The sequence below is a fragment of the Ambystoma mexicanum genome, chromosome 2p (assembly GCF_040938575.1).
Source record: "Ambystoma mexicanum isolate Mex_15411 chromosome 2p, UKY_AmexF1_1, whole genome shotgun sequence".
NCBI classification, from domain to species: Eukaryota; Metazoa; Chordata; class Amphibia; order Caudata; family Ambystomatidae; genus Ambystoma; species Ambystoma mexicanum.
In genome coordinates, this window is record NC_090923.1 from 1,328,135,740 (window position 1) to 1,328,161,479 (window position 25,740).

At 45.0% G+C, this 25,740-nt stretch overlaps 1 protein-coding gene across 4 annotated transcripts in view; it reads left to right on the top strand.

Moving 5' to 3' along the window:
- Positions 1–25,740, top strand: part of LOC138567460 (voltage-dependent T-type calcium channel subunit alpha-1H-like) — a 1,148,189-nt gene that overhangs the window by 53,259 nt on the left and 1,069,190 nt on the right. For all 4 annotated transcript variants that reach the window (XM_069645666.1, XM_069645668.1, XM_069645670.1 and 1 more), the window contains exon 3: positions 2,859–2,956. In XM_069645666.1, coding sequence (XP_069501767.1) covers positions 2,859–2,956 — 98 coding nt within the window. The remainder of the gene's footprint in view (positions 1–2,858; positions 2,957–25,740) is intronic.

The following is a 25,740-nucleotide window of genomic DNA, read 5'->3' on the forward strand; positions in this document are numbered from 1 at the left end:
CATTGGTAGGGAAATTGGCGATGCACAGGGAAGACCTGTTGCTGGCACCTCTTTGGAGACTTTCAAGCTTCTGTTCATACACCCACATTTTTGATTCTCACCATCTGAGTCAGAAGGTGTTTAGTGCTTGTTTGAAATGCTAGTTAGTTCAACTCATAACCTTTATTTCGAAAATGTCCTTCTCCTTGACGTTAACAGATTTTTGGATTGTAGACATTGGTTGAAACGCAACAATGAGTCATCTTATAATTTCCACCACTTTTCTGTTGCATTTCTAAACAGAAAAAAAAGATGTTTGGAGCATCTTTGAGGTGTGCCCGATTCATGGGATTTTTGGCACAGTTCAAAGTGACTTTGCACTGCTGAAGAGTGACTTTGCACTGCCGACACAAACCAAGATTCATGGAACTGTGCAAAGTGTATTTTTGAAGTGCAAAGTCAGTGCAAAGTTAATTTTGTACTGGAAAAATGACTTTGCACTGAATTTTACCCTAAACTGTTCAAACAATTCCATGAATTAGTTAATTGCATTTGTTGTCTGAGCATCTCAGGGAGGCTGTGGGCATCCCCAGGTGTGCTGTAGTTGTAGGCTTTGCAATCAGAAATGAGGGAGCAGGTGGAAAACGGGAACGCTCAGACCATCTCCTGATGTTCTCCAGAGCAGGTGTTAGAGCTCCAGGCCTGTGCCATTCTGATTCCTTCTGGCGCGCAGCCACTGTCACGTCCACAGGGGGCGAAAAGTGTGATGCTGCTGGGCTCTCTGTGACAAGAATCATCACTCCTATTGGTCGAAGGGGAGCCAAAAGGCTGAAACTCTCAAACACCAGGGTCAATGGTGATTGGCAGGTTACTGAAGGCGGTAAAACCAGATGTGATGGTAAATTAATTAAAGTCATAATTAACAACAATGCCAAAAATATTCACCATCAGTAAAAATCATTCCTAAAATATGTGGTTACAGCTTATTGCCACAAAAAATAAGATACATTCTAGCCTTAAAAACCATAAACGGCTAACTCCAGTTAAAGCTCCAATGCACTGTAAACCCTTCCTACAATGTACTTGTATTGCCTTCTATGTATATTCTACTTGTATTTTGTATTCTGCATTTTGTATTTTACTGATTTGTTCTCCTGTATGCTTTGCGTAACTACGCTGTAAGATGTCTCTTCCCAATGCGCCCTGCTACCCTAGGGTCTGGTGTGCAATACAAATAAATAAATAAACAAACAAAGCAGAGAGTAGGCATGCGAATCAACAACTCAGATAATAATAGCAAACCAGTGGTTTGTTATGAAAGGTTCTTTATACAGGCTTGTGTATTGTATATTCTTTCCATAGGCAAGTGTTTCTCAATGACGAAGGCACTACCCCCATTTTGTTTACAGTAGATGTGGTGCCAGTGGCATGAAATGCTGTGTACCACTAGCTGTATCCACCACCTCGGCTATTTATCTTCAGTGTCAATGTCAGGTCACCAGTAGTAGTGATGTCAGTATCAAGGCGATTGAGTCCTGGCAGTGCAGTATGTTCAATACATGGTAATGTATGGGTGGCAGACGTTATTTTCCAGTAGGACTCAATAATATTCTTTTATGAGATGTATTTCTTCAGGAAAAATGGACAATGAGACATAGTTTTGAATACCCAACACTTTCTGAAATAGGGCTTTTTTTGTGTGCATATTTTTCTAGTCAAAAAGTTAGCAAACAAATTCAAATAAGGCGAGGAGACACATTCTCACCAAATGGGTATGAAAATAAGCAAAACACGGAATTGTTAAGATTGCAGGAACATTTTCGGCACCCACAACTTTCACCTTTACTTATTCTTTCCAGAAGGTTAAAGCTACTAAGGCTTTCCATTATGCCCCCTCACAGAACATTCATATAGTCAAGTGGAAACGCGTAGAAAGTTCATTTGAGCCAAGTCACACATTCCACAATGCCGCCTAGTGACCATCGTTGGAAGTTCACCTCCAGTTCTGAGGCACAATAGCAAGGCAGTGTGGGTATGCAAATGAACTCAAATGCAAACCTTTTCTTTCTCCGGGAAATTGTCTTTGTCTAAGAGAGCAGTGCTAATTTAAACATGGCTTAATCAACCCAAGACAGACATTTTGCAAGGCTGCCAGGATAACTACATACCTGGTTTCGACTATATATATATATATATACATATATATATATATATATATATCTGTGTGTGTGTGTTGTAGTTTACTCGGTTGCACTCATAAAGTTTATGCAACGGTTCAGATGATTTTCAATAAACTTAGATATGAGACAAGGGCTGAGCAGGTGAGTTTGAGACATTGGCATAGAGTACATCATTTTATTTAAAATTCAGAAAAAAAGGCAAGGGTTGCAGATTCCGTTGTTGCAACCTGCCTGAGCACACGCTAACTTTTCATGTCAGTGTGAAGAATAAGGTGCATAGATTGTTTTTTAGAATTGTTTTGTTCACACGCACACGCACACACCCCAGTTCCCAGAAGTAGCTAAGAGCGTGCGAGGAGGCAACAGTGAATAGGGGGAAGCAGCCCCACCTCAGGGCTCTAGCACACATGTCACATGTTTCCTAACCAGTGGCTGATGAATAAGCACATGATCCCACTGCCCTTTCTCCTCGAAGTAATATTCCCAGCATGCACTTCAAACAGGTGCCCATAATTACTAGCCACAATCCCCAATCTACCTTTGCGCCGTCTCATTCTTTTGTATATTGCATGCGGGGGAGGGGGGGGCAGGTCAGTGTAAGTCCTGTGACTGGGCTCAGCTCGCTTTCACTATCCTCACATTGTGATTCTATGTTTGAGAGGATCTCAATTCACCTTGCGCCTTTCTGTTCTTCCGCAGGATGATGGAGTATTCCCTGGATGGACACAACGTGAGCCTGTCTGCCATCCGTACTGTCCGAGTACTCAGGCCCCTAAGAGCCATTAACAGGGTTCCAAGTAAGTAGCACGTCTGCCCGATGAGAGATGTCCAGCTGCAAATTAATAGGATTTGTGGAATATTCCCTTCAACATGCCGCATGCCTACTTGCAAAGGTTCCTCACTGCGATGAAGGCTTTGCAGATGTACCATGGCAGCCTATAACGTGATCATGGCTACTTTGTCGAACTATCTTGCGTCGATCAAGCTTTAACCACTTAACTGCTGGGCTATAATGCATGTCTATGCAATTAGAACGAGCATACTCGTCCTTTGGGGACGCAAATCTATGAGTTCAGAGGAGCGCTTCAGGAATTATCAAGATGCCCGGTGCAGCTTGGGGGTATTTTCATGTAGGTTACAAAGTGCAGTTACATATCTCATATGATCAAAGGTGCAATATGATCACATAATTGGCATCATTTATGAGTTATGAATTATCAGATCCTGTGTATTGCAGTGGTAACGAACCATTGGCAGTGGTCGAAGTGGGCGGGAGTGGTTATGATATGATAGGTTATTTATAACACGTTTAATACCCAGAGGTTTGTAAGCCTGTGTTGCTCCGTGTTGTCTTGCTTCCAAGGCAAGCGTGTTGCCGCTGAGCTATCCTCCCAAGACAAGTGAGGCTCCTCTACTTTTCTTTTTGAGGTTTTACTGTTCCTATACTTTTATTTTCAAAATAATCTGTTCCGGACTGGTTTAGTTTAGGAAGTATAGGACGAGGTAGAAACTTGCACTTCAGTGCACTGCACTGAGCATTTCCTTAATCAGCAGGTGTGTTTGTTTGGAGGTTTAGATTGCACGTGGGGATGGGGCTTGTCGGGGCAGAAGCAGGGGAAGGCCAGCGGGCTACATAGTTCCACTACTTCCTAGCATATACTTTGGCCACTGATCATTGGTTATGGTTAGATGGATGTTGCTGTGCGGATGGTCCTATAGTACACATCACAAGCACAGATGCTGCAAAGTACTTGGCTCTATGGCCTGGTGAGTGCATCAGGTAAGTTCATTTTTGACATATGACACTGGGAGGTCTGATGAAAAGGTCAAGGGTTTAGCTGATTGTATGTATCAACAGAATATTAACCTTAATTAGACATGAGAGCTGATGTCTCAGACAGTATTAGAAGTGTACATGGTGCGCTCTGGTGGTGATATCCGGTGGCAATTGGAGAAAATAGATGGAAACCTCAACGCACCACGAAATGTCAACACTCTGGAGAAATACTGTTTCGTTGTGATGCATTCCCAAATCGATGACGATAATTAATAGAGAGGGTGGCAGATGTTATTTTGATAGCTGGTTAGATAGCTTAGCGAGTTAAGTCGTGCTTCAGAGATCAGAATTGACTATCATACATTTTTCTGAAATTGGCACAGGTAATTACTGTACAGTGTATCAAATAGGTGTGGGCCAAACGTATACTCTCTATATATATGCACCAATGTATATACACACATGACTATGGTTGCAATACATGACAGAATGTGCCATCCCCACAAAGCACAGTGCAGTTTATATTCTTATAATGCATGGAAGCTTGCAATAGTGTGTAAAAGATTGTAGACGATGAAGCTTTAGAGTTCACAGCAGAGGGCACTATTGTGTGTTAGGTGACTGCCACCCAAGTTGTGAGAGTGAATGTCGCCTGGCACGCAACAGAGTCAAGGGCAAGGGGGTCTAACATTTTTAGAGCTTGTGCAGTGGGAAGAAAGTTCAGCCTTACCTGGGAATTCCTGTGACAATGCTTGTACATGAGCCAAGTGTATACACATCAAAAGGGAAGCTTGGAATGAAGCCTTAATGGGCGGTTAGAGACTTTGTTCCAAGCTTGCCGATTGGCTAGAGAGCTGGAAGCTGTGAGATGTGAAAAGGAGAAGCATCAAATCCAGACTTCTGATGATCCTAAGACCCTGGGTTCTACACATTTAGATTGTCTAAAGACAAGAAACATGCTCTTATATAGCTACCAACCCTACATTTGAAGGTGTACAGGGCCAGTAACCTCCTGCAACCCAAGCCTAGGTAGACCAGTTTGAAGCAAGGGTCTCGATGAGGGATCAGGATGGTTAGAGGCCCTTTACACCCTGATCAAGGGGTGTTAGCTGTTTGCACCCCAGGGCATCCTCCATGGTGCAAATAGTCTGCAATTAATTCTTACAGGACAAAGGCTGCCCACATCTTTCACGTGCCCGATCTGCCGTCAAGAAAAAAACAAAACAAAGAATGCCACTGCCATAGGAAAAAAACACAGTCCCTTTTCTTTTGCTGTGGCAGTGCAGAGAAAGTGGCAACTCAGCCAGGAGGAGGAGGACCCCATGGTGAGCAGGTGAGTTGGTAGAATGGGAGGCGAATGCTGTTTGATGAGGGCGTTGCTGGATGGATGTTGGGGAGAGTGAAAGTGGGAGCCAGGACCGCAGAGCTATAAAAAATGTCTGTACCCGGAGAAGGGGAGAAGGTGTCAATGAAAATGCAGGACTGGCAGTTCCATCTGCATTTTCACAGCAAGCAGATTGGCGGAGCACTCTTTCCTGAGTTATTACTATTCTTATAAGCGGTATGGACCTGCAAAAGAATGACATCACTACTCTTATTACAGTTGAGTTGTGACATCAACATTGCTACTGCGTGAAAGACAGCACTCACTAGAACTTCAACTGGATCTAAACCTCCAAATTAAAGCCATGACAAGCTTTTTGGATTCCCTTCTTATGCATTCATTTTTTGTCAGTTCACATCTATTAGTTTATGAATGTGGAGACATTTATGGTAGTATAATTATTAAGTGTACTGCTGGGCTTTACCACAGCTGAGCATGAGTCTCTATGCGTGATTCCACTTATTTTAAACAGCAAAACTGTTCTTTAAATTGATTTTATATTAACTGCTTTAACGCTTTAAAAGTTTCATATTGGTGTGGTTTTCCAAATTCTAAGATTATACATGCATCCAGCATATGAAATGTTTCTTGTCTCGTACAAAGAAGAGACCAAGGCACTCATTACAAGGTTGGCGGCAACCTCGGGTTACCGTTTCCGCCACCCGATATCCAGGTAATGGGGTCAATTCATGGAATTATTGCACATAAAATACGCTACTTGCGCCCAATCTGCGCCCAGTCTGAGTGTGCAGCTCTGATTGTCGATTCATGGAATCAAATGCGCTGCACTTTTCCTGGATTTGTGTGGATTACGTGCTGGCCTGGCATGCCTGTGCGAGCCGTTGAGGGCCTTGCACGAGACTCCAAGCAGTTGGTGGGTGTAGCCTGTGCAGAGGGCTGGGAAGGGGGGCGGAACACCAGAAATGGGCACTAACCTGCAAAAAAGTGGGCGTTCCGAGGAACGGCCTGCAGGCAATCCCTCGCACGCCCACTATTGCGCGGCAAGAGATTAATTCATGTAATCGATTGCGCAATGTGTGGGTGCGATTTCTCGCCGTCCATAACCAGTACAAGAGGGACCCTGCAATAACTCAGACAGAAAAGAGCCAAGTTAACATTACTTTATTAATGCACAAGCATTCGCGAATGGGCAGCAAGTTCAAACGTCTCGCAAAGCAAGTCGTCAAAGTGCCGCCCTTTGCCCTGCACATCGTGGTCCTTTTATACCCATCTGTTTTACATTGTCATACATTGCTGCACATAGATTATGTCCACCACAAGGCGGTTCCTCCCAGTCATGACTTTGCATCAAGGTCAACAGTTCAACATCTGCTATTGTGGTTTCCTGTTATCTGTTATTCGCTCTCTCTCGTGCCCCTCTGTGTATCTCTGTGCACGAGGCTGTGCTTACTCATTCCTTCCCCACCCGTAATCTGCAGATAGTTTTAGCAGGCTCAGCATGCTTCGACATACAGTGACCAAACACAATTCTTCTGTTAAAACAAGTTCTTGCCAGGTCAGCAGGTCTTAAATGTCGCTGTATAAAGAGAAGGCCTCTTCTTTTAGCAAAAAGTACATTCTTTTAACGCATATGATGATTAGTACAAACTCCAAGTGTGAGCACAACATTACATATGTATGCGTACCTTCAATCCACCCTTTGCTCACACTTGAGCATCAATCTAAACAGTCCTAGCATAAGCAGATGGCAGGAAAGCAACATCATCACATACTGTATGTACCATAATCTTCTCCAGGCCTCCCATGTCAAAAAATTCCTGTTGTACATGGCTTTTATCCATTGGATTTAGGCGCGTTATGCTGGAAGAACACATGGAAACACAGCACGACACACATACCGGGAAACATTGGATGCAGAGACAAATTCCTACAACTATTGCCGCTAGAACCAGTATAGGCGTAAGAAGTTGCCATCCAATTTCTTTCAGGAGCTTCATCCACCAGCTATCTCCTGACCCTTCCTCCTGGTGGATGCTATCCGCCACTTTATGCAGTTTGTTTACTCCATCCAGGATTCCTGTACTCCCTTCTGGTATGTAAACACAGCATTGGGATCCCACCAAAAAACAGACTCCGCCCCTTTCTGCAGTGAGTATGTCTAAGACATACCTATTTTGGAGAGCCACTAGCCGAATTGCTTTCATTTCATAAGTAATGTTTTCCATTAGGTCTGCAGATTCTTCGATTACGAACTCAAGGGCCCTGTTTAGCTTTTGGATTTCTTGACTGTTCATAAAGATGCCCGCTGGAGGAACCAGGACCCCCATCAGATCTATAAACGTTTCCCATCCTGTAGGTTGATACGTAGGAATTTTTGGGTTTACTGCTCGTTTATTTCTGCTGTGTATTTCTTTATGCAGAGTAGACGGGGCATATACCATCACAGCCGGCATTATTCTGGCTATGTAACATACCCCAACAAAATCTTTGGCTAACCACAAATAAGCCCTCTTGTTACAGACGTAGGCATGTCCTTCAATCTGTAACAATCCCTTTGTGTAGTTATTTAGATTCACCATTTGACTGCACCCCGAGATCATTCTTTGATTACCTCTTGCGCTCCTCTTAAAACATATATTCTTTGGCCTAAACTCTTGTGTGATGGTGATAGGGGGAGGAGGTTCTCTTACTATCTGTACCATAGCAGGTGCAAGCCCGATTCCCTCAGTTTTGATTTTATAGCGTATCTTTTCCTTTAGAAGGGTTTTGTTCTCTCCTCTAACATAACAAGCGGTATTCGGTATCATATATTGCTGTGCTGACACTATTCTCATGTAAATTAATGTACACCCGGCATCCTCAGTAACTGGCGATGCGTACACTGGGATGCCTTCACTGCTATGTCGGGGCATGTGGGTGCAGATCCAGCAATCAGTTTTATTCACTACCCCATATGTTGTGTTTATTATCTTCACGTATTCATTTTTAGCATAGTCTTCCGGGTCGTGTTGGTCATAGGCATCTCGATTCCTGCTCTTGACCCAATCTGTTCTCCCTGTTTCATTTGACTCGGGCAACAGGTTCTTTAATTCATATCTAGATGGATGTTCCAGATACCAGAATATTATGGCAAATGCTATTAGTACTACTATCGTGCATACAGAAAACAAAATTTTGCCTCTTGTGGTACAAACTGGTATTTTCCTCTTACCTTCTGTGTTTGAGGAGCATACACTTATCCGTTCAGGGACTAAACCAGCATACACGGGTGTAGACATAGTTCAGTATATGGCTCAGTATACAGCGTATATCAGTTGCAACCTAGCGATATAGCAATATCCCCTATTTAAAGCACCAGTGTCCTTATTACTCTAATAGTGGTAGGTCTCACTGAAAACCTTCATCCGATCTGTCCCACGTCTCGCAGTGCCTGTCCCAGGAGGGGAACGCCGAAGGCCCTTCAGGCTACAAGCCCGTCGTCTTCAGTAAGGCACAATTCTGCTAAAACCAACAAGAGAGTCCAAATGTTCATCTCCCTAATGATCAAAGTTCAAAACAGTGTCCTTACACGTTGCTTGGCACATACACGTCACGGGATCGGAGGCGATGGGCACACCTACTAATGGCGTCTGGCAGTACTGTTGCAACCTGGGGTTGGTTGGTTCCCTTTTCTGGATTCACGTGGTACCAGTGCGATTTGCCATCAACTTTTACCGCAGTTTGTGTTGCGAGGAGCACCTGAAACGGGCCTCTCCATCTGGGTTGCAGTCCGCTGGTGCGATCGAAGGCTTTTATAACAACCCAGTCACCGGGCTGCACGTCGTGACCTTCTCCTATCAGAGGAGATGGAGCTACTGCGTTCACCTGTGCATTAATAGAAATCAGTCTATTAGTTAACCCAATACAGTACTGTTGTAATGCAGGCCATGCTTGCTCAGACAATCTCTTAGGTGATATGGGGGTCCCAATACTTGGTGGGCGCCCCATAACAATTTCGAAAGGAGATAAACCATGTGTACGCTTAGGCATAGTACGCATACTCAATAATGCAATAGACAATGCATCCGGCCATTTCAGTCAAGGGCATCCAGTGTTTCAATCTGCATTGTGCTGTGGAGGTGGCACTATTGTCCCGCAGGGGATATGCTTCCACCCATCCTGAGAACCCACATCTCATCACCAAACAGTAGGAATGTTTATTTACAGGCTCCAGCTGTATAAAGTCCATATACACCACCTCAAAAGGGCAGGTGGGTAACTTACTGTGGCCCGCCGGGGCCGGTACACCTTTCCCCACATTATATAAAACACATATTTCACATTGTTTTGCCCATTGGCGACAATACATTCCCAATCTTTTGTTGTACCACACAGTACTTAAAACTTCTTCCATAGTTCTTGCGTTAACGTGGGTTGGACCATGAGCCACGCTCACTATCACAGGTAAGTATGCGTCAGGTAGTACCCAGGTGTTCGTTTTGGTATGTGCCCATAGCCCATCTACCGTCTCCTCATATTGATCATCCTTGTGCCAAGATAGTCTTTCTTCAATGGTTGCATCTGCTTGGATTTCCTTTACGCGCTCCTTCGTCCCTTCCATAGTCACATCCCTCCCCACTATGAGCTGTCGGGCTTCCCACCGAGTGTCCCTTGTGGCAGCTAGTTTAGCCATCTGGTCAGCCAAAGAATTTCCCTGCGTGACATAATCCAGTGTTTTTTTATGCGCTGAGCACTTCACTACGGCCACCATTTTGGGCAGCGTAAGGGCTTGCAATAATTCAGCAATCAATCGGGCATGTTTAATAGTATCACCTTGGGAGGTTAAAAACCCACGCTCTCCCCAGAGTTTACCAAAACTGGAAACCACCCCGTGCGCGTAGGCTGAATCAGTATAAATTGTCACTTTCATGCCGCTGCTTAACACTAATGCTCTAGTTAGCGCAATTAATTCTGCTGCCTGGGCCGATTTTTCACACACTTTCCCACTCTCAATCAACCGTTCCCCTGTAGTTACTGCATACCCTGCTGTTGTCTCCCCATTTGGCAGTTTGAAACAGGAACCATCACAGAATAATATACCCTCATTATCAACCAGCGGGGTGTCTTGCAGGTCTGCTCTACCCTTAGTGTGTTCTTCCATTTGAATCACACAATCATGCCTAATGTCATCAGGTGAGGTGGGCAAAGGAAGCAGTGTCGCTGGATTCAAAGTGTTACACCGTTCAATTTTTACATTACTGGCAAACAGGATCATCTCATACTGTGTGAGTCTAGCTGTAGTCAAATGCTGTGTATGCACTCTATTCAGAAGAACATCTACCGTATGTGGAACTTTTACTGTTACTTCACTCCCTAGGATGATACCTGCACTTTGTTTTAGGGCTGTCGCTGCTGCAGCTACTGCTCTCATGCATGGGGGTAGGCCTCGAGCTACTGAGTCCAGAGTGCTAGAAAAATATGCACATGGTCTCTGTTTACCCCCTTGTTCCTGTGTCAAGACTGACACAGCGCAACCTTCCTGTTCATCAACAAAAAGGCAAAATCTCTTAGTATAATCAGGTGTGCCTGTTTCCAGCTCCCGTGTCTACCAGACATCTCAAGTTTCGGTGGGGGCCGATCCTAATAGAGGCATAAGGCCCCCTTTGGTCTATAGGAACCTGCACCACTCCCGCTATCTCATTCCGGCATCCTCAGGACATATCGCTTGTGTTATCCTGAAAATCAACGTTATAGTATACCCCTTCTCCACATTCTTCACCCTGGCATACACCTTGTACTTGTGTCGTTTGTTGTGGCTGATACAGTAGATTGGGGGGAGGCGGGGCCGGCCAGGGAACATCCCCTCTTGCTTGCCCGTCAAAGGCATTGGGTTGAGGGGGTTTAAACATTCTATTGTCTTGGTTGCCGTACCCACCAGTCCTATTTCCTGGGGCAAATGTTGTCTGTGAAGGGGGCCGTACGCCCCTTCCTCTCCCACCACTCTGGGGACACTGGGATTTCCAGTGTCCGGGTCTCTTGCAGAAGGCACATACATCTTGGGGTAGCCCATCACTCCTCCCATATAGCGCACCTCCTTGCACTGTACCTCTTCCTGTCCCTTGGCCCCCTATCATGTTGCTACTATAGCCCTGTGACGGGCCGTTATAATTGTAGTTATACCTGCCTTGGGGCCCTTGATGCAACTGTTGCATCAACACTTTGGTTTTTAAATCCTTCTCTTGTCGTGCCTTTTGTTGTCCCTTCACTCTTTCCCCTCTTTCGTAATACCTAGCCATTTCGAGGAGATCCCGGGGGTTCCTAGTCATCCATGTACTTTCTGCCCTCCTAATGTTCTCCTGAATTGGCCCGTGGAGCCCCTCTACAAAGTTTGTGGCAAAGTACCGTTGGCCCGTTTCAGACCCTATCTCTAGCCCACTGTGCGCTTTGAATGCTGCTTCATAACGCAGAAAGTACTGTGCTACCTCCTCACTTGCACCCTGTATCACAGCGGACAGTTTCTCCACATTCACATCAAATGGGGGTAACACCTTTTCTAGAGCCCTCAGGACTGCCATGCCATGCCCCCTTAGGGGTTCAGGATATTCCTCATGCAGTTTTCTATTTTTGCTCGCATCCATTACATCTTTCCATTTTATTGTTTCATTGTCTTTGGCACGAAAGGGGGTCCATATTTCTTCTGGGACAATGGCTAACAATATGTTATCTACATCCTCTACGGTAAATAACCCTGGTCTGAATAACTTTCCTACTTCCTTGTAGAATCCTGCCGGGTCTATACGGGGGTCGGGGATGGACTTGGTGATATGCATTAATTCAATTCGGGATAAAGGGACATACACATAGGTGCGCATCATGTTACCAGTGGCTGCCTCTATGGTGGGTTGGCACTCTCTCATTGGCATTAATAGTAACTTTTCCGTATTTGTTTGTTCACTCACAGGGGCCTGCGCTGGTGGCGAAACAGAGGATTGATGACTAAGAGCTTTCTCTTTTTTATTTTTCTATAATCTTTTAATAGTTTCTCCACCTTAGCCATCCTCCATTCTTCCGCCCCTGAATCATCCACTCTTATATTAGATAGCAGTTTCTTATCCAATTCCGTCCTAATCCTATTCCACTGGGACACATACCTAGGCTCCTTTTCTTCTTCTATATCATCCACCCTAATAAGAAGATATTTAATTACGTTTACTTGTATAGGCCAGCCAAGGCCCTCCATCAGACTCACCAGGGTGGACATGGACTGCGAGTGTATGGATGCTATCATACGATTAGCTACGTTTTGGCCCGCCTGGTCTGCATCTTTGAGTTTAGCCTCTCTTTCCCTCACCTCTCTTTCCCATGCCCTCTTTTCCTTCTCCCATTCAACACTGCCCCTTATGACTTCCTCTATTATGTCTGACATACATCCCCATAACTGAACACTGGACGCAGTCACTGGTAGTAACGCGACAGCGTCCTGATATGCTGAGGGCAGATCCGCAGTACTCTGTCCTCTCAATTTACAGTTACCCTCATGAAAGGTATATAGTTTAGTGGCCACTGTCCTAAATTCCAAAGGTGTCAAACGCCCCAATTGGTCCCGTAGGCTGTCATTGAGGGGTGTGCCATACAGCCCGGTCATAAGGATTTGCAAGTCTCCATCTCTATCCTTTTCTACAGTAGTCGTTCTCCTATGGTCTATCAACCTATCTGGGTCTCCATACTTCATTGGGAATTCCACCCTTTCACCCTCACTGTCTGCCGGTGGAGCTGTAGCTCCTGGAAACAATAATTCAGTCGTTGTTTGTTCTGCTTCTAGCCCTATCACATCTTCATATCGAGGCACCGGCACGGCAGGATACATACCCCCACTGTTCTTAATCATCATATGTCTATCCAACTGATCTAGCCTCTCACCCTTCTCTTTTATCTCTAGATCATGTAATTTTTGATTTACCGTTCTCTTCTGCTCCTTTGCTTTTTGTTTATTGTGAGCATTGCGCCTGCGCATTGCTTCTACCCTCCATAGTCGTATAGCCTCAAACTGTGCGGGTCTGACCCGTCTTTTTACTAACTCTATTTCTACTTTGGATATGCGGTCCACATCAAAGGACCCGGTGTCTGGCCATTTATGCTCAATCAAATCTTTTGTGTATTCGGACCATTCTTTTAAGAACAATGTTGAATTCAATCCATGTTTAATCAACATATCAAATGCAGGGGTTCCTTCAAGAGGGGCATAGTGTCTCTTGCCTATACCACTCTTGCTGGAAGCCGCTTGACCCATTTTGTTGGTATACCGCAATTGCCTAAAACACTCACCTTTCCCAAATATGCACCTATTGGCTAACAATAATAATACATCCTCCTGGCGTATCTAACATATCATATCATCATTTCAACATTACTTCTTCATAGACGGACTTACCACCGTCCTCTTCACAAACCCTGAATCATTATTTCCTTATTCCATCATGCATCCGTCCATACCACTTATCTTAAGGGTCCCGCCAGAGTGTTTGCAGTGGGAAGAAAGTTCAGCCTTACCTGGGAATTCCTGTGACAATGCTTGTACATGAGCCAAGTGTATACACATCAAAAGGGAAGCTTGGAATGAAGCCTTAATGGGCGGTTAGAGACTTTGTTCCAAGCTTGCCGATTGGCTAGAGAGCTGGAAGCTGTGAGATGTGAAAAGGAGAAGCATCAAATCCAGACTTCTGATGATCCTAAGACCCTGGGTTCTACACATTTAGATTGTCTAAAGACAAGAAACATGCTCTTATATAGCTACCAACCCTACATTTGAAGGTGTACAGGGCCAGTAACCTCCTGCAACCCAAGCCTAGGTAGACCAGTTTGAAGCAAGGGTCTCGATGAGGGATCAGGATGGTTAGAGGCCCTTTACACCCTGATCAAGGGGTGTTAGCTGTTTGCACCCCAGGGCATCCTCCATGGTGCAAATAGTCTGCAATTAATTCTTACAGGACAAAGGCTGCCCACATCTTTCACGTGCCCGATCTGCCGTCAAGAAAAAAACAAAACAAAGAATGCCACTGCCATAGGAAAAAAACACAGTCCCTTTTCTTTTGCTGTGGCAGTGCAGAGAAAGTGGCAACTCAGCCAGGAGGAGGAGGACCCCATGGTGAGCAGGTGAGTTGGTAGAATGGGAGGCGAATGCTGTTTGATGAGGGCGTTGCTGGATGGATGTTGGGGAGAGTGAAAGTGGGAGCCAGGACCGCAGAGCTATAAAAAATGTCTGTACCCGGAGAAGGGGAGAAGGTGTCAATGAAAATGCAGGACTGGCAGTTCCATCTGCATTTTCACAGCAAGCAGATTGGCGGAGCACTCTTTCCTGAGTTATTACTATTCTTATAAGCGGTATGGACCTGCAAAAGAATGACATCACTACTCTTATTACAGTTGAGTTGTGACATCAACATTGCTACTGCGTGAAAGACAGCACTCACTAGAACTTCAACTGGATCTAAACCTCCAAATTAAAGCCATGACAAGCTTTTTGGATTCCCTTCTTATGCATTCATTTTTTGTCAGTTCACATCTATTAGTTTATGAATGTGGAGACATTTATGGTAGTATAATTATTAAGTGTACTGCTGGGCTTTACCACAGCTGAGCATGAGTCTCTATGCGTGATTCCACTTATTTTAAACAGCAAAACTGTTCTTTAAATTGATTTTATATTAACTGCTTTAACGCTTTAAAAGTTTCATATTGGTGTGGTTTTCCAAATTCTAAGATTATACATGCATCCAGCATATGAAATGTTTCTTGTCTCGTACAAAGAAGAGACCAAGGCACTCATTACAAGGTTGGCGGCAACCTCGGGTTACCGTTTCCGCCACCCGATATCCAGGTAATGGGGTCAATTCATGGAATTATTGCACATAAAATACGCTACTTGCGCCCAATCTGCGCCCAGTCTGAGTGTGCAGCTCTGATTGTCGATTCATGGAATCAAATGCGCTGCACTTTTCCTGGATTTGTGTGGATTACGTGCTGGCCTGGCATGCCTGTGCGAGCCGTTGAGGGCCTTGCACGAGACTCCAAGCAGTTGGTGGGTGTAGCCTGTGCAGAGGGCTGGGAAGGGGGGCGGAACACCAGAAATGGGCACTAACCTGCAAAAAAGTGGGCGTTCCGAGGAACGGCCTGCAGGCAATCCCTCGCACGCCCACTATTGCGCGGCAAGAGATTAATTCATGTAATCGATTGCGCAATGTCTCGACTGGGAAATGCCGACGCAAGTCCTTCATAGGATCCGCCACCCGAAGGCTGGCATAAGTACACCCGCGAGTAGGATTTTTAGCACACAGGTGGGATCGCATGTTAGATTTTGGGGTGCGTGTACTCAATCGGGGTTCCAATGTAACATAGGGGTGCACGTAAGCTGTGTAGCAGTATAGAGGAATGTTTTATGTGGGTTTGCACGCACATTTCCCATGCTATTGCTGCGTTACGAATGTTCATACGCATGTTGTCGGGGTGCCGGATACAGTAACGGGGAACCCGCGCAGGCTCCAAGAGTCACAGGCCTGCTTACAGGGGACCCCATGTACTGTTTGAAGGGTGTGTGTATTCGCGACCTGGGGAGCGCAGAAAGGTAGCTGATCTGGCAGTTGCCTGCTTTGCGTGTGGGTGTGTCGGGGGCGTTCCAGCAGTGACTTGCCAATATGGTTACTTTGCACGAAAAAAGCCATGAATACTTCCTGCTTGCATTTTCTTTCTGCGCGCAGGCTTGCGCACTGTCCTTCTCTGCGCGTGGCCCTTGTGCAGTTTCTGCATAAAATTCCATGAATCGCACCCAATATCGGCATATTACAAGTGGCAGTGGAACAGTAAGTTCCCATTCCTGTGGAGTCCCAAAATGCAAGGAAAAAGAACAACCAGAGAAAGAGAAAGGAAGAACAAATTGAGAGTTAGGCCATAAACTGTGGCGAATAAAGAAGGTAAAGTAAAACGTAGTGAAAGGAAGAAAAAAGAGATACAATATCCATTAATGAAATTCCTAGGAAATGGGGTGGAAAAGGGGAGATTGTTGAGAACAAAGAGAATGAAAGCTGCAGAGAAGTGAATACGTTGGTTGGGAAAAGAAAATGACACCATGGATTAGGGAGTGGAATGAGTTATGTAAATAAATTATAAGGAATCCAATACAGCCAAGTGAAAGGGATATATGTCAAGTCTCCTTATAGTTCTGTGACATTATGCAGGCGTTTGGCCCAGAGCCTTGTGCCCAGGGTAATCCTGGCTGATTGCAATACCCTTAGAATGTACAGTTGTGGGGGGCACTTTGCTCTTTTTCTTTTTGGTGTTGATGTAAGGTGGGGCTCTTCTGACATGATGGAAATCAGAGCATTCTATTGGTTGCTGCACATATCAATAATCACTATTTAAGAGCTCTTAAGGCGTAGCCCAGGAGCCCAATGGACACTCACTGAAGCTGGCTGGGCGGGGGGGGGGGGGGGGTCAGAGTGTCTGGAGAGTAGAGGTTGGCCGTGAAGACTTCACCTGAGTGTCTTGCGCTTGGATGGGCTTCCGTTATTTCTGGCCAGCCCCCACGCATTCTCCGTTTCTGTAGAAGGATCTCGAGCGAAGGGCACTTCGTAGAACTCTTGCTGGGTTGACAACACTGTAAAGATGAGTCATAGAGCACTGACCGCTTCCTCTCTGTGAGGCTCAGTGGAACTTTCTCCACTGGCACAAGTGATCACAAGCAACATTATTTATATGGGGCAAAAGTATGAGACAGTTTCACCATCTAAAGATATGTTAAAGCAGATTCCATTTTTTTATGTGGTTTGGATACCTAAGAGTTACATCTGATAGCCAGTCTGATAGCATAGGGAGTAGAGTGCTCCCTTTGACATCTGTCTGTGCAGAGCCTACTGACGCACGTTCGAATCCCGGCAGGACCAAACTCAGCCTTTCATCCTTTTGAGGTTGATAAATGAGCACCACACACTGGGGGTAATGATAAGCAGCACTCAGATACCTGAGAGTTCGTAGCGCTGTGGGTTATAATAATCAGCGCTCAGATACCTGAGGTGTTCGTAGCGCTATATAAATGCTAAATTATTATCTATTTGGCCATTTTAAAAAAAATGTATTTCTTAAGGTGGTAATCAAGTATTTAACAGGTTTTGGTGACTGATTGGAAAACCGAAGGCAGGAAGACGGGTTAGCAACATGCTGATATTTTATAGTGATGTGCTGTTCTCCACCCCGGCTTTCTTCTTGTCACTGTTTAGTCATATACGAGCTCTTTTTGTCATCCGTACATTTCTACAGAACCTAAGTGCAGCAGCAATTAGAAGTTCACGCATGGTCGTGGTTGGACGCCCTTAACTTGGTAGGAAGATTTTCTGACAATAAAGTAAGCCGATTTTGGAACCCAGTTTTAGCTTGCTACCACCGGACTAGTGCCCTCATTGCGTAGCTCACTCCCATGTATTGTGTTTTCCAAAGACCTTTCCTATTACCAAATACCCAATCTGATTTATGATCTGTGCATTGGGATTACATTAAATAAAGCGCGGGAAATGGCATTCGACATCCTTAAACACGATTCTGTTGTGCTTGTATTACTTATTTTTAATGTGATATAGTTTATAAATAAACTTTACACATGGAACATACATTTACGTACTTAAATACAATATACACAATAAAACATACGAACTAAAACATGATTATAACTCATATTATAATATTTACCATCATTGAATACAATAAAAATAAAATAAAATGACCTAATAAGATACATTTTCGTACATCCATACAGTTGTTACATACTAAATGTCCATTATATCTCAGATTATATCAACAGCTGTAGATATTAGACTCAATCAGCCAATCATAATCCTTCCTGCTATCAGTAAACCAGTGGCTTCCAGAAGGACAGTGCACACACAAAGAAGACGAAGAGAATTAGCGTCTCAAGGGGAACATAAGATTGTTTCAGATGGAAATTCCCAGTAGACTCTCTATCACTAGCCAAACAGTGTACATTGCAATCAGAAACCGAAGGTTCAATGTATTGATGCTACTCCACCAGAAGGCTAATTCTGCTATAGAGTCGATACTTTCGTGCTTTTGTAAAGCTGCATGTCACCTTGCAGTCATTCTCAACCAAGCAGGTGGGATTGAGATGAAAGTGGGGTCTCATGTTGAGTGGCAGACAGTGGTGGCTGAACAATTGAGAGAGACACTCTTCTGTGCCCACTGAGTGGTCTAATAAGGTGAGCAGGTGGGAGAAGCCTACATGCAACCTCATGAATTTTGACTATTGTACGGGGACATTGTTTTCTAGTTATCAGCTTCAAATGCACCTGCAATGCTAACTATTTCCATCATATTCCCAGGTTGTACCATCAAATTCCAGGGATTGGAGTCCTGCGCCAGGAAACCACAGTATTTGTCAGGCACTGCCATTATATTCCAAGATAGTCACTTCATTCGGTAGATATCAACATTATATCCTAGCCCAGCATAGTCAGGTTTTGGCATCGCATGTCTGGGCAATTACATAATTTACAGCATTCTAGTCATAGCCATAGCCATGTAATTGCCCTAATGCCAAGGTACTCACTTCATGCTGGTAAGATAGCTCAGCAGGTTCTTTCTGCGGCATGAATAAAGCCATGAATACTTCCTGCTTGCATTTTCTTTCTGCGCGCAGGCTTGCGCACTGTCCTTCTCTGCGCGTGGCCCTTGTGCAGTTTCTGCATAAAATTCCATGTCGGGATTGAAACCTGCGACCTGCAGATCACACACAGATTGCAGCAGTGATCGCTCAACCCGCTAACTGTGTGCATCCCTGGTTAAACATACCAGAATTGCATACCATAGTAGCCTGGAGGCAGTCATTAAAATCCAACTATAAGCCATGTCTACCTATTAAGTTTTGGCTACTGAGGTTATACAATTATACAGCCAAAGCAATGGATGCCATATTATTGTCATTGTGGTGAGCAGTAACTCATGCATGATAGGACAGGGTGTGCATTAGTAGTCTGGTTTAGGTGTACCAACAACAACTATTTGAGACCCAGCCCAGGAGGTGTCTTCTTTGATCCCCTGAGGAAAGTTCAGACCTTCCTCAGAGAAACTGAAACACTCCCCAGGAGATCCCCTGGGACCACAGGTGGTAAAGATAGCCATCCCATTACGTTAGACCCTCACACCAAGGTGCCTTTTACTAGAGTCCTTTTGCAATAGAAAGACAGAGGAAGGGGTTAAAGTTAGAGTAGGCCGGAAGAGAGGTTCAGGTCACAGAGTGCTCTCACCATCTTGGATTTTCTATGGCACCCCACACTTCCTCTTTCATCTGCCCACTTTCTGCAGAAAAAAACTCTCTGGGAGTGACATCTGCAGTCAAAGGGTACAGCAGTCATGGGTAGGCCTCTAACAACAGGCTTGCTGTGGAGCAATATGCTGTGCCATTTTGCCCGTATAAGGGGACACTCCCCTTGGTGGATTTAACTTTTGACTTAAAGACAAGATGGATTCCGCAGGAATTCTGTTGGGGATACAGTCTATTCCAAAGTCCTCTGCCATATAGGTGAAGACTGAAACCCCAAAGAAGAGGACCACTCTTCTCTCTACTCATCTCAAGGGCTCACTGGGACTGAAACTGCTGTGTGAACAAGGGCTACTGTGGCTGAGACACTGGTACTCAGAACCCTGCATTTGGAGGTGATGGTACCCCTGCAATTGCCCTCTATAAACCTTCCTGGCTAAGATGGGTAGAAGATAGGGCTTACCTTGTCCCTGAGAATCGGGACCGGGTCTCCCAGCAACCAAAGGACAAAGTAAATGATCCATGACCCTCAGTACATGTCTGAATTGCCTCATGGCTGATTTGGCTACCTTCGATGCCGACCAAGTTCACTGCAAGTGAAGCTCCACCATCTCTGTAGTACCGGCCCCACTACCATTGCTGTTTCCCTACATTTTTTGCAGCATTTTTATGGAGGTGCAGGAATAGGGTATATATTTTAAAAATATTTACTGGTAATTGGGGTATGAGGAAGGGTTGGGGGTTTAGCTGGTGTATGGGTGGCTTCTCCCCCAGTGATATGCTGCAATAAATGTGGGGAAACACCTCTGTGATTTGGCACACTATAAGATGTACCAAATTCATCTCTACTAAATCTTCTCGTGTCTCTCCTCGACATGCCTGCCTGGTTACCAGCTTATTCAAGCTCCAGGTCATCCCCGCTGCACTACTCTGACACTGTGTAGACCCAGACCAAGCTTCTGCTCACTACCAAAGGGAGGCCTCTGCTTCTCTGAAACCAAGCTGCTGTGTCTTGCAGCCTGCCAATCCGACATTGTATGCTGTCCCTATCATATTTGATCGGCAAGCCGTCACTGCACCGAATCTTTGGAATCTGTTTCTGCCACTCTTTGACTTGACCCTGGACTGGCACTGAAAGTGCCAAGACTCCGGTTCAATACAGAAAAGCCTGGCTCAATGCTGCTGAGCTCCAAAGATAGAACATAAGGTATTTAAAAAGGCCCTTCTCCTGGTCCTCCTTCAAGAATTCTAGTGACTTTGAAGCCTACCTTCTATACCTTTTGAGAGACATTTTCATAAACCTTTACATTGTTTCTAAAATCATTGCCTAAGCACCCTTGTCTACAAACCCAGGGTGCCTCTTTAGTTTAAAGTCTGCTATTTTTGTTTTTTCCCTAATCGGAGTGTGTGCCTGTGATGTTTTTAATAGCAGTGTGTATTTGTGCTAGTTTAATTAAAAACCTATTTTTATAGAACCTTGGTCGGGCATTCCTTTATTTTGGTACCACTGTGGCATTGTTTGTGTTGCATCTCTGACAGCTCATCCCCCCCACACCAAGTCTCTAGCCTGACCTGGGACCATATTACCATAAGAGGTGAAAGAGGTACACCTCTTGCCTGGCCCTGTTTTACCTTTATGATTGGGATCACTGCTAGTTAGTAGTATTTTGGTGCTTAGCTGGCCTTTTAGCCAATACTCATCCCTGTACTCCAGCCAGGCTGTAGTCATTTTGACAGAAGGACACACTGCTGGAAGTGTTGTCAGGGCCTCCTGGGCACAGCATGTGCTCTGTTCCACTAGAGTAACGTAGCACTGTCTAGGGGGGGATCTCAACACCAGAGATCCCTCTTGGGTTACTGACCATACTCTCCTCTGAGAGATCCACGTACAGAGGCAGAGTTACTCCAATAAACTAGCGTGAGGCACGTATAAGACAGGGACAGCCGATTCCTGCACCTTTTCCCTTAGCGACCACTCTCCTGTTCCCACCTAGTTGCCTGGTGAGAACCTGCACAACTCTTGCTAAAGTGACACTCATAAGATAATGAACTCTGCAGTCACTGACTACACTCTCCTGGAGCAAAAACCTCAGTAGCCACTTGTTCGTGATATCCAACAGCAGATACATTTTCCTGAACTGCAGACACAGGACATCAATGGCCACATACTTAAGGTATGCAACAAGGGAGTCTGTTCATTGTGGGCCTTCTGAAGCCTTGTTACATAAAACTGGCAAAATCCAGTCCAGCTCTGAGTGTCCACCCTCAGCAGCAAGCAGCCGGAGGCCACTGTCCCCTCAAGTATAGGAAATACCAAGGTAACTGGTCCATGCAATACTGCTGCAGGTTCCTGCTGCCTCCTAAAGGTCTCGGTTTCGCACCTTGAAACACTTGTGTATAGGCGCGTTATAAATGCCATATCATATCATATCAGTTTCATAGATCACAATGACCCCAGACTTAGGGCCTGGCCCCTGAGACCTACCCTGATGTTGAGCTTGTGGTTCTGAAATCACTGCTGACATCTTAGGAACAGCCAATCCATTGCCCAGGCTTTACTTACTAGAGTGCGTGGGGTGACCATCCCATCACCTGCCCCACATCTCCATTGAGTCTATGACTTTACCTATAAGGGGAATAATGGAAAGCAGGGCCCTTTTTGGTGTGTCTACCCCATGAAGCTCCCCTTTTAGGACTCCAAACCCAGATTCTATCCCTGTGGATGAACCTAGGCCTTCTCTATCCCTGTGGACCATGGCCAGGCCATGGCACGTCTGGTATAATTGAGAGAATAGCAGTACATGTGTTGGCAGTAGGCAGACATATAATGTGGGCACAGGGCAGTCTCCACCCTGGCATGCCAGTTCTGATGTCTCCGAGCCTTGTACTGGATCTGAAGTGCCAGAGCTAAGCCACAACGCCAGTGGCCCAAATGATGGGGTGATCAAACAAGTGCCATGGTTGACTATATGTCCCCAAGTACCAATGTTGTCACAACCCGAATGCCCAGTCAGACTGATGGTCCTGCCATCCAGCAATTCTCCTCTGAACAAGAGTACCAACATCAACCCCAGATATGTGTTTCGGCCTTGTTGGGCCTCCTCAGTGAGATGAAGTTGTGCCCCTCTAAGCACAGTGAGCAAAGGGTCCAAGTCTGGATTGCCCTGGCTAACCTGTCATATTATGCCCAATATGATGCGGGCACCGAGGTTATGGTGCCATTATCTGCCCTATAATCGGAACACCTGAGCCTTCAATGGCAATAACCAGCAACTAAGCACGCACTTTCCCTACTCAAAAGCCAAACATTCTTTCTTTGTCGATGCTTTTGTCTTAGATTCTCCTGATATTATAATGCTAGTATGCAAAGACCCCGATGCTTCTGGGGCCATTAGCTGTGCTATATCTAATATCTAAAAGAATGCAGAATTTTTATCTCTATGATTTGTTAGAAAAAGAAGTTGCTGGCCAGTGACCTCACATAACAAGACTACATTACAACAGAAGTACACAAGGATCGCTATCTGCCTCCATTTAAGCAGTTGTGTACTGTTCTCGCAGGCTCCCAGGCTCCTCTCCCGATAGAGCCCTCTGATTTCAGAATCCTTCCCACTGGCTTTCTAATGCAGCCCACGAGTTGGGTGAATTGGATGGCATTCGTTTTCGAAGGCCGCTGGGCCAACGTGCTAGTTGATTTCTCTCGCGCAGCGTACAGTTAAACAATAACACGCGGCAGCGGCTTGATAACAATGGCGGGTGATTTGGGCGAGAACGGGATCGCCACAGGCCTCCCACTTTCTAGAGTCTATCCTGTCCTTGCTCTCCGGGAAACAAACAATCACACTTAGCAATACTTAGAAATCCTATCTCGGTGGATCGAGCTGTGTACCCTAGTATGGCAGCCCTCTCTTTCAAATAATGCTTGCTGGAAAGGTTTTCGTTTTTAATTGGCTTTTTAATGGGATTTTGTGATGGGCTTTGTGCAACATTTATAGACCTGCGTGTGTGGCCTGTCTATCATTTATTTGTCTCGGTTTACAGGGGCGCCCACAGTATGTGTCTTACGCCAAATTTACATCTGTTAGTAACTGGATTGAACCCCCTGCTAAGAGTCTTACAAGGCCAGACATTTAATAATTTACGGTTTAGTCTAATTTGGAATTCGCGATCTGCCTTGTTCCTATTTATGTACCCCCTGTTTAATTGCTGCTTTAAAAGCCCATTTCAGTTTTTATAACATTTTTAAAAACAGAAGAAACGTTTGCTGGAAAAAAAAAAATCAGATACACATGGGAATATGTTTTAAATAAACTAATTTGAGAACTGACCACAACACAGCACGGTGACAGTTGAATCACAGAACAGGAACTCTTGTGTTACGTTATGTTTTGACTATGCTTTTGTACTGCGCCAAATCGCCGCAAACGTAGTTTCAAATGTCAATCAATTTGTCAGGAATCCAAACTGGATGTACATTATAAGGAATGTACCTGGAACTGATTTGCAAAGAGGTTTCTAATTCCTGCAAAACCGGACCAAATTGGACAACTTGGAGGCTCAACAAACTCAGCCCTACCTCTAAGGCCAGGCACGCTACTGTGTTTACGGATCTTCGAGAGATTTGTCTGTCAGGAGGTGAAAACGGCACTCTCCAAATAGGTGAATCTTTTTTGTGACTGGGTCATTCCTACATTTCCCCTGTAGAACCTTCATAGAAGGCTTGATTAATGAGCAGCGTTTGGCATATGCATCGGAGGCGAGGCTCCTACATTGCAGGAATTGAACTTCGGGGCTCTGGGAGTTTTTAAGCAGAACATCTCCAGCAGAACATCAGAGTTGGATCTATCACAATTTGGCATTTGTATTTTGAGCCAAACTCTGTAATTTGGGATTACTACGGGCATTATATCCGTTCATTGATTCCTTCATTCATTGGCACTTGTCCCAGTTTATTTATTTATTTATTTGAATGTTTATAATGCGCCACTCACCCGTAGGTCTCAGGGCGCACGAGAGAAGGTTTCGTCTGAGGCACGGCTTGGTGATGATAGGGACTGTATTACTAAATATGGCAAATCAGGACCATGCATTAAATTGTATGTGTGGGATTGGGGGTTGCACGTGTAGCTGGCTGAACCCCAAAGGGAGGGTCTGGCAAAGAAGCACATGCCCTTGTGTTTTTGCATGAAAAGGTAACGCTGTGATGTTGAGTCACATTCAGATGGGCTCTTTTCTGCTGGTTCAAGTAGAGGCGTGAGAGGACTCTTAGGCGGCAGAGGAGTCTGCACCCAAACAAGGGATGCCAGTAAAGGAAAGTACATCCCCTGCAAATCATCAGAAGAGAATAGGCTGCAGCTGAGCTAGGGTTAGACATTGGTTCCAAGCACATTTCACGCTATGCACCACTCTGTTAAACTTCTGTGCATCCGAGTCCAACAATGGGTGGATGGATTTCTGCCAGTTAGGCGGTGGATCCAGAGTGAGAAGTGGGCAAGTAGACAATGGCTTTCATCTAAAGGACGAAGAAGGCTTTTTTTTTAAAGAAATGAAGATTTTGTTTTTGCTCTGACACTTTTGTTTGCAGTTTCAGCTCCGTGCTGCTCTGGTTCATCTATTGTGTTGGTCACTAGGGATCCACATCAAGAACTTTCCAAAACTTGAGAGGTTTGGGAATCAAAAGTTAATCTCATTGTGCGGTGGCCGTCAAAGGAGAGGATCCTTGTGTCTTTGCTGCTAATGGAGACGGTAATATTGCGTTCACTATCTATGCAATGGGGAACATTGGTGTGGGCAGGGCCAGGCCCTGCATTTCTTGTGGCCAAACTAAAGATGTGTAAAGAAGGTGTTAAGCTTCCAGAGATCCATTGTAAGAATGTATTCCACTTTAATAAAGCTTGCACAGCATTTAAGTGTGTTACAGATGGCCTAAAGAATACCCCAACTCGCAGGGATGACTCAAAGGTTTTTATGAAAAGCTAGTGTACAGGTCTGTGCACATGGGCCAAATTGCAGGTTTTCATTAACACAGTAGGACCACTATAGATCATAGGCCTACAGCTCCCACTAGCGGTGACAACAGGTGACGCTATGCAAATGGACCCCTCTATATCCAGGGCAACAGATCCCTCTAGCGGAGCATTCTGTGCATTCGGGCAGCCTC